Genomic DNA, 9,924 nt, shown 5'->3' on the forward strand with positions numbered 1-9,924 from the left:
ATAAGAGAAAGGGATTAATTTGAGTACTTGGGTTCATAAAATTTTTAGAAAAAATGACTTTTTGCACCTAGATATCACAAATTTTAATCACACCATTAGATCATGTCTAACCTATCTTATTAGTTAGTATATGAGCTAAGCTTCATATTGGCATTTGATTCACTCTAATCAAATGTCGTCTGTGAAAACGGTGCATACTGAAAATTCATCATTTTTGCTATCAAAATGACAATAGAAATTTGGACAAGCGTTCCGTGGCACATGGTGACACATGTGTTTGATAGCAAAAATTTGGACAAGCGTGCCATGGCACATGGTGACACATGCCGCGATGCACAGTATAAAAAAGGAAAGCGTGTGGCTCTATGCCACATGTCACACCTCACGAATCAAATTTTAGTTTTATTTTTATGTTGAAATGCATGCAATTGGGATAAGAATGCTAGTGGGTTATGTCCACTATGTATTTAAGGAGTGTATGATTTACTTCCGCTGTGTTTCTCTCTGATTGTATTGTGAATTGATTGATTTTACAAAATAAGGCTGAAGCTTTTGAAATGTAATTTGTTTATTACAATTGATGTGATTCAGTGGTAACACTATAATCTTCTCTCATATTGAGTGGTTATAAGAGGAGGTTACAAATTTTGGTATCAATTTCTTGAGTTTTGAGACATGATTGGTATAAATGTATTCATTTAGAAATATGGAAACTTATCTTATTCATTATACAACTCTTTCCTTGATATCCTTTGTGTTTTCTATTTTCATCCTTAGGAGGCGAGAAATAGTATAGTATGAGAGGAACTCGTGTGAGAACCACAGTATCTAGATAGTTTGTAGAGGAGGAACGGGAGCCAGAAGTTCAACCAGTTTAGTCACAAAGCCATAGACATGATGAGCTACTGGAAGAGCTCAGGGATATGGTTGCCGATATAAGACAAACTATTAGGGATCATGACATGATCCTAAATGGCAAAGAGTAAGAAGAGAGAGTTGAAGCTCAAAATATCCCAGTGCAGGAAGCACATAGTAAACCTAGACTACCTCAGAATTCAGGTAGTAGACTAGAGATTCCTGGCACTGAGCCATCTATTAATCGTGCTTGTAGTATAATTACCATTGGCATCATTCAAGCTTTTTGGAAGCTTTGGGAGCGAATAGTTGAGGGGTGAAACCTGTGACCTGTTAAAGTTCGAGGCAACCTGGGGAATTCTATCTTATGCTTATGTGTCTATTAGTTTATTGACTTAAGAATTATTATTAAAATGTATAAACTAGAGAAAATGTAAGTGTGGCTTAATTTGTGAAGAAATTCACTAGATCAAAATTGTGAGTTTTATGCCTTGTGATGTAAAAATTTCCTTGAGAACAATAGTAGTGGATTTTCGTATTAATGTTTATTGGGAGCTTAATGATTTTGCAAATTGTGAAGTAACATGAATCATTGTTTAAAATAAGTTCAATGATGTTTTAAAATAGTGGAGTTAAATGATTTTAAAAGTGTAAAGTACAATCATTGTGATTTGGGAGTTCAACAACTTGTTTGGTTTTGAAGTTCCATGAAATGTGTTTGAAAAGTTCAATGATTGTGTAATGATAAAGTTCAATTATTTTAAAAGTATGAGGTACAAGGATTGTGAGTTGGGAGTTCAATGACTTGTTGGGTTTTGAAGTTCCATGAAATGTGTTTGAGAAGTCCAATGATTATGTAATGTGAAGTTTTATGAATTGTATATATGTGAGTTATGGCATGAATGTCCATTGCATGATCTTTAGAGGTGGGAGTTTGCCTAAGAAGCAGAGTAGATGAGAAATCCACGTGATAAGGCCCCATCCGTTTGATGGATTGCCAAGATTAATTCTATCCTTACTGTCCTATTGTTTCAACGAGGGACTATCTCACTGGTTCAATGAGGGACTCAAACCTAGCTAGCTATCCATCGGTTCAATGAGGAAGCTAGTTTAGGGTGTATGACACCCTATAGTGAGAAATATAGAAAACTGTGATCCATAAGTGAGTTGGGTACACCTTGGCCAGGTAATCCCCTCACAAGTGTTTAGGCTAAGGAAGACAAGGAATATAGACTATTCCATTGAGTTATAGCCCACGGTTTCATGTCAGAGGAATAAGTGGGATATAAGGGAGGTGTGATCATTTGTTGTCTATATTAAATCCATAATAATGGCATTTGAGTTGAGTGCTAATTTCTGCTATTATGCTTGATCAACTTTATCTCTATGAAAAGTGCTAAAAGTAATACTTTCCAGGTAGTTGATGTTATGTGAGTTGAACTGTGAGTATTAAGTTTTCAAATGTCTCACATGGTTAGAGTATTAATATTAATTGCCACTTACATTTAAACTAATTGTTATTTATTAATATGGGCTAGTCAGACCTTGGTTACTGAGTAGTTGTACTTACCTTGTCGTACTCGAAAATGTGACGCAGACGGCGCAAGAATGGAGGTTCCAGCCTTTGAAAGAAGACCGAAGAAATGGGAGTCGCCACCAAGATTTTGAGGGAAATCTCAGGAAACCGTTTAAAGGTGAATAAGGATGGTCTATGAATTCAGAAAAAAGGTTCGGGAGTCGATTGAGTATGGGGAAGGTGTTAGGAACCCCACAACACCCGTTCGCGAGAACGGTTACCTGAAGTTTGTTGTGTGATATTAATATAGTTTTAAAATTATTTTAATTATCCCTTTTATATTCGCGTATTTGATAAACATGATAAGAATTAAGTGAGAAATATTTATTTATTTATGAGGGAGGACTTGACTCAGAATCTGACTCTGAGGCCTACGTACCCTGTAATGGGGATCAAAGTCCATGTAGTTCGGGACTTATAAGTTATTGGTGAAAATATTTTTGAAGAGAAATTAATTAGAAGTAATTTACCATTTTGCAAATAAAACAATTTCTAAAATTTTGATATGTGTGTATTAAATTACAAAAAGTGATTTAATTTCAATCATTTTCTTAATTTTTGAATTTTTTTGAAATAAAGAAAAGAGTTTTAAAATTATTTTTCATGTTTTATTATTTTCTTAGAAAATTTAACTGCTATACCTATAGAGCCTTATTAGCTCATGCGATAATACAGTTATTCTGAATATTTACGGAAATTTCAAAATCTCTCACGATAAAAGAGTGAAATAATGTAAATATTTTAAGTACATTTTAATGTGTAATGTGTAATTATACAATTTACATTTTTAAACATAAAAATCTTAATAACTATACCTGCGAAGTCTTATTGACTTTCATGGTAAGATGATTATTCTAGAGGTCTATAGACGTTCACAAATCTCATATGACCAAAAGATCTAATTAGATAATATGATTATAATTTAAATTTATTAATTAATAATATATAAAAATGTTTATTATTATTATTTTTACAAAATTCATATAATTTGTGAATTGTGATATCTACGAGGATTTATTATCCCACACGATAAGACAATTAATTTAATTCTCTACAAAGATTCTTGAATTTTCTCATGAGACTTAAATATTTTATTGATTATAAAAGAGAATTAATTTTGATGATGAGTCTTTGGAACCCATATTATTATACAAAATTGATCCTCATACCTATAAATCTTATTAATTTACATAATAGAGGATCATTTTATGGGGATTTAAATTTTCTCTTACGATATGAGTTATTCAAAACCACATTTGTTATGTAATCAAGATTTTTAGCTTAACAAAATCTAATTTGTAAAAATATGTCTAAGTTTTAATTATAAGCGGCCAAAATCAAATCTATAGTAATATATCTATAACCTTCAACTATAGTATCTTATAACAAGCTATGCATACATTGAGGCTAGAAAATGATATAATGTAAGGCTACATAAAGTTATGAAAAACCTGTGCTGAATGAAGTCGGTGGATCTTTCTGCAAGTCCTTAAGCGCCTTCAAGATGTGCTTTGAAGCCATGTTACTTCCTCCAATTGATGGACCGAATCAGAACCTGTACATTGCTAGCATATGAACCCACGCAACTGAGGGAAAAAGAAGAAGATGATCTCATTCAGTACCCACATGCATATGCATGTCCTGTTTCTGCATTTTCTTCTTTTTTGTTCTGTGCTTTGCTCACTCCTTTTCATCGAGAACCTGTGCTCTATTTTCATCCCAAACTCGTGTGAGTGTGCATGCATGCATTTTTTTTCTTCTCGCTCTCTCGTTCACAGTTTCCAGTCTCTGTTTTTTCTTTGCATTCTCCTCCAGCTTCTGGTCTCTCTCTCTCTCATTTTTTTCTTTTTTCGTGCTCTCTCTCATTCAGCTTCTGTTCTCTGTGCTCTCTCACTCTCCCTCTCTGTCTCTCTCGAACTTCTGCTCCCTCTGTGCTCTCTTATTTGCTCGGTCTCTGTTTTTTTTTTCTCGAACTCTCTCCTTTTTTCTTCTTCCTCCTCCTTCACAGTCTCTTTTTCTTTCAGAAAATAAAACTCATCTTTCTCGGTCTCTGGCTCTCTCTTTTTTCAGTCTCTCCTCCCTCTTTCTCGGTGCTCTATTTTTTCTTTGTTGTACTCTGTTTTGCTTCAGTTTTCTCCTCTCTCGATCTCTCTCTTTGTCTCTCTTTCAAGTCTTCTCTTTCTCTGTTTTGACGTCCCTGGTTTTTCTTCTTCGTTCTCGTGCTCTCTCCTTCCTGTCTTCTCTTTTCGATCTTTTCTTCCCTCTCTTTTCTCTGCTCTTCCTCTTCTGTTCTCTTTTTGTTTGTCTGGCTCTCCCCATCTTCTCAATCTTATTTCGTCTGTTTTAAAACAGAAGCAGGGAGAGTTGCGTGTGAAGAGTTTACGTGCTGTGCGTGTGTTTCGTGTGTTCACTGTGCACGCTTTGTCTCGCGTGCGTATATTCTGCTCTGTGAAGCTTCCTTTTGTGCATGTGTGTGCATGATCTGCTCTGTGTTTCCTTTGCTCGTCTGGTGTTTCTGGAACAAAGGACCAAAATAGATAGTTAAATGCTAGAACCAGCGTTTAACCTTTGGTTACACACACACACATATATATACATATTTAACTACAATTTTTTAGTTGTTTATTTATTTTTTTTAAAAAAATCATTAAAGGATTGAATTTTCATTTTTTTATATTTATTATATTTTTAGTTGTTGTAATGAGCTAAAGAAATAAAATCATAATCAGCAGATTATAATATTAAACCCTATTAATTAAAGTTTTTTTATTTTGAAAATATAATCCTAAAAAGGATTAAATTTTATTTTTGTATTTTTTATTTTTTTTGGTTATTTATTATTAAATTTTAAAAAATGCCCAGACAAAATACGGTGTTCACACACACCCCATTATCTTCAATATTTTAGGGAATAGCTCAAGAAGTGTTGATAGAGCAAAAACCCGAGGCTTAGGATCCCGAGTAGGCCTCTTTATTTTAGGTAATTTATGTGTATGACAATTTCAATTGCTACCTAGGATGTCCCTTTTTGTTACTTACTTGCATTAAGAGAAAAGTAAATTTGTAATGGTATTTTGGGTCCTAGGGAGAGAGTTGATTATTATGTGTTATGTTGATAGGGCCAAAATACTAATGCAAGTGAGGGTAGTGTATATTATGTGATGATTTAGGAAATCTTGATGAAAATTATGATAAACTCCCCCTTCCTATGATTCTGAGTTAAGGGATTGATTGGCAGAGATTTGATCTAGAAATGTTTCTTGTGTTTTGGTGCTTTGCACGAGTTAGTTTTGTTGAGTTATATGTAGTCATTTGGTGTTGGTAGACATTGGTCCTTAATTTTAGGTTAGGACACTTGACATTTATGAAAGTAGAGGTAAAGGATTAAGTTTTGAAAAAGGTGTCCAATTCTTGTTTTAAAAATAATTTGAGCCTGAGACCAACACCATTAGTTAGAGCTTGGAAAGGACTTTCTGTAGACTCCTAGTTCACGTCATTCAAACATCAGACTAAGATTTAGGACGCATCAAAAGTTGGCCTTAAAACTATCAAATTGATAGCAGAACTCACTGTCAAAGTTTGTGCATTTAAGCCGTGGTGCCTGGCATCACAAGCCATGGTGTGTGTCATAGTGGCGAACACACCGCAACACACGCCTTTTAATTTTTCAAAAATTTTTCTTGTTCCAAATTGTTGCACCTATGTAACCATTTATATGATAATCCCTTGCTTCCGTGTATTTGCAAACTTTGTTTTGCCTCTTTGCAATACTTGATTTGACTTTAAATTTATAATCTTGGGGTCCCTATTTTGTTAACCCATGAGAATTTTGTATTTAATGATTACTATCATCTCATTTTCCTAATTACTTGAGATTTGGGTTTTAATTATGGGCTAAAAAAGGGAGGATATTACAACTTGATATCAGAGCTAGGTTATGAGTACTAGTCTATGAATTATGTTACGTAATCATGCCTATTTGTGCATTTGCATATAGAGTTGGCAATTGTCATTATACACATGTTGTTTCCTCTCTTGAACTAGTACTGATCATTTTTCTTTTTTGGGATGACTTCCATCCTTAGGGAGGGACATTGGTGCAAACAAGACACACAGCCAAAAATGTTTCAATAAACCTATCAAGACAAGAGCAAGAAGTCTCGATAGAGGTAGAGAATGAAGTAGTCCCAATTAAAGAAGAACAAGTAGAAATAGGAAGAAACCAAGAACAACCCGTACACTCCATGGGTGGGGATAATGTGTTGCTTGAGTTAAGAGCATGATAGAGAGAATTAAGAAGAGATTGGATGATCATAATAAGATTCTTGAGAAGAAACCTGAAGAAGGTGTAGTGGTACGATTGACAAAACAGGAGGTAACCCTGAGAAAAAGAAAAGAGTTGGGATGCTGGAAGAGGTACAAGGGCGTAAAAATGAGGAGTACTATGAGGAGAGTGCATTGAAGAGGCCAATATGTTTTATGAGGCCGACTGAGAAGGAACATGAGGGTTCCATTGACTATGCACTCAAGAGATTCACGAGGTTGAATCCTCCTCACTTTAGTAGTTGTATGGAGGATAGAGCCGGTGAGAAGTGGATAAATCAGTTGGATACCATATTTTTCATGATGACCTATACTATAGAGTAGCAGGTACTCTTTGCTACTTTGATGCTAGAGGATACCGCCAAATGATAGTGAGAAATTACAAGGCCAGCTGATGGATCCTTACTTATATGGAAGAATTCAAGAGGAGATTTTTCACTCATTATTTCCCATCTACCTTTCGAGCAAAGAAGGAATTTGAGTTTCATCACTTATAGTAAGGTAATATGAATGAGGAGGAGTTCATAGCTAAGTTCAATGAATTGTCAAAGTATTCGATCTATCTGAGACATCATGATGATAAGGAGTGGAAGGCCGAGCAGTTCTTAAACAAGATACGACTTGAGTATAGTAGGCAATTGTTAGCCTTTGAGATCACTTCCTTTGAAGTGATGTGCAATAAGTTTCAGCGCTAAAAGAAGCAAATCAGTATATGATAAGAAAAGACATGGTTAGGGTTATTTTTCTTCATTCATGGGTCCTACTGGTGGTGTAAGCAAGAAGACCAATGGTTCGAGATCATCCTGAGGGTTTAATGTTAGGGGTGCTAGGAATCATTTTCAAAAGGGGTCTCAATCCAAGGGATCCTAGTCCAAGAACAATACACCCAAAGGTATGGGAGGTCAAACCAGACTGAAGACAGGACTTTACCCTGCTATTACTGGACCTATGAGAGCTCTACAATGCAACAAGTATAGGAAGTATCTTAAGGGGGGAGTATTGGACATGCTTTAATGTAATAAGGTGGGCCACATAGCGATACTGCCCTGAGTATGCTAGTGTACATGACTAAAGGTCTGCTATTCTTGGTCGTGTCTTTGCCTTGTCCAAGGAAGAAGCTAAAGCTTCTTCGAAGCTTATTAGAGGTACTATTTTTCTTGGTGATACTAAGATCCCTGCTTTATTTGATTCGGGTGCTACTTACTCTTTTATTTCAAATGAGTGTGTAGAAAAGTTAAAGTTGCTTGTGATTGATTTGCCTGTGTTGATGAATGTTTCTACATTGGCTGGAGCTTCTTCTGTGAAAACCATCCGTGCATATTTGAAAGTTAAAATGAGATTTGGTTATAGTATTACACTAATTGATTTGGTTTATTTGCCCATGTTAGGGATTGATGTGATTGTTGGGATAGATTGGTTATCAGCTAACGTAGCGATACTAAACTGTGAAAGAAAATAGTTTCTCTATCAGTGTGTAATGTGACTCTTGCAGTCTCTGAGGATACTACCCCCCATAGTGAATCTTGAGATACCCATGTTTTTATCTGCCATGCAAATTAAGAGGTCAGACTATGAAGGGTGTCAGATGTTTTTAGTATTCTTTTCAGCCTTTGGAGAGTACGATGGCACTCTTGACGAGATTGGAGTTGTAAGTGAATTTCTAAAAGTATTTGCCGATGAGATGTCTAGCTTACCACTGGTAAGGGAGATTGAATTCTTTATTAACCTAGTGCCAAGAACTGAACCCATCTCTAGGGCTCCATACTGGATGGCTCCATCGAAACTAGAAGAATTGAAGAAACAATTGGAGGAACTGCTAGAGAAAGGATTCATTAGGCTAAGTGTATCCCCTTAGGGTTCGCCTATGCTGTTTGTGAAGAAAAAGGATGGAAGCTTAAGATTGTTTATTAATTACTGATAGTTGAATAAGGTAACAATCAAGAATAAATATCCACTGCCTCAGATAGATGATTTGCTTAACTAGCTTATCGGAGCAACCATGTTTTCCAAGATCGACTTAAGATCTGGTTACCATCAACTAAGGGTGAAATCTCAGGACGTACCCAAAACTGCTTTTAGGACGAGATATGGGCATTATGAATTCTTAATAATGCCTTTTGGATTGATGAATATGCCAGCAAACTTTATGGATTATAGGAATAGGATTTTTAGACCCTACTTGGATAAATTCAAAGTTGTGTTCATTGATGATATCCTGATCTACTCTAAGGATGAAGAAGAACATACTAAGCATTTGAGAATTGTGTTGCAGGTGTTGAAAGAGCACAAACTATATGCAAAATTAAGCAAGTGTGAATTTTTAGCTTCAGGAAGTGAAATTTCTCAGTCATGTGATATCCGCTAATAGTATATCTGTGGATCCTTAAAGGTCAATGCAGCATTGAAATAGGAGAGACCTACCTCGGTAATAGAGATAAGAAGTTTTCTTGGGGTTAGCTGATTACTATCGAAGATTCATTCAAGGTTTTTCACAAATAGCCTCTGTTTTGACTAAGTTGACAAAGAAGATCAGCCATTTGTATGGACTGAGAAGTATGAAGTAGCATTTCAAACGATGAAGGATAAGTTAACTACAACACCAGTGTTAACAATTTCAGATCCAAAGTGGTCTTACATAGTATACATCAATGCTTCACTTAAGGGTTTAGGATATCTACCAATGCAAGACAATCAGGTTATAGCCTATGCGTCTAGATAATTAAGGCTACAAGAGGAAAATTACCCTACTCATGATCTTGAGTTAGCAGCTGTTGTTTTTGCTCTAAAGATTTAGAGACATTATCTTTATAGCTCACAGTTTGAAGTGTGTTTAGTGACTATAAGAGTTTTAAAATCTGATTGACTAGAAAGAGTTGAACATAAGACAACAGAGAGGGATGAAATTTTTGAAAGATTACAATTTTGGGTTGAAATACCAGCCAGGTAAGGCCAATGTAGTCACTAATACATTGAGTATGAAGACAGTATATATGGCTTGTATGATGATACATGAATAGAATTACTAGAGGATTTCTCTAGTATATGTCAGATGTGCCTATTTTTTATGTGCTTAAATTGAATACCATGGTCATTACTAATGAGTTTTGGAAGGAATTGCGGAGCACAATTGGAAGACTATACCTACTAAAAATCTGGAAGAATATTAAAGA

The 9,924-nt window shown here is 35.2% G+C and overlaps 1 protein-coding gene across 1 annotated transcript; it reads left to right on the top strand.

The window, feature by feature from the left end:
- Positions 1-6,835: 6,835 nt before the first annotated feature.
- On the top strand, positions 6,836-8,609 carry LOC129301501 (uncharacterized). The gene is made up of 3 exons (XM_054940065.1): positions 6,836-7,035; positions 7,829-8,183; positions 8,247-8,609. The coding sequence occupies exons 1-3, from the start codon at positions 6,836-6,838 to the stop codon at positions 8,607-8,609; spliced, it is 918 nt and encodes a 305-aa protein (XP_054796040.1).
- Positions 8,610-9,924: the final 1,315 nt, after the last annotated feature.

Source organism: Prosopis cineraria, unplaced genomic scaffold (genome assembly GCF_029017545.1).
Source record: "Prosopis cineraria cultivar Desert tree isolate PC_DT_omini unplaced genomic scaffold, ASM2901754v1 PC2161, whole genome shotgun sequence".
In the NCBI taxonomy this organism is placed as follows: Eukaryota; Viridiplantae; Streptophyta; class Magnoliopsida; order Fabales; family Fabaceae; genus Prosopis; species Prosopis cineraria.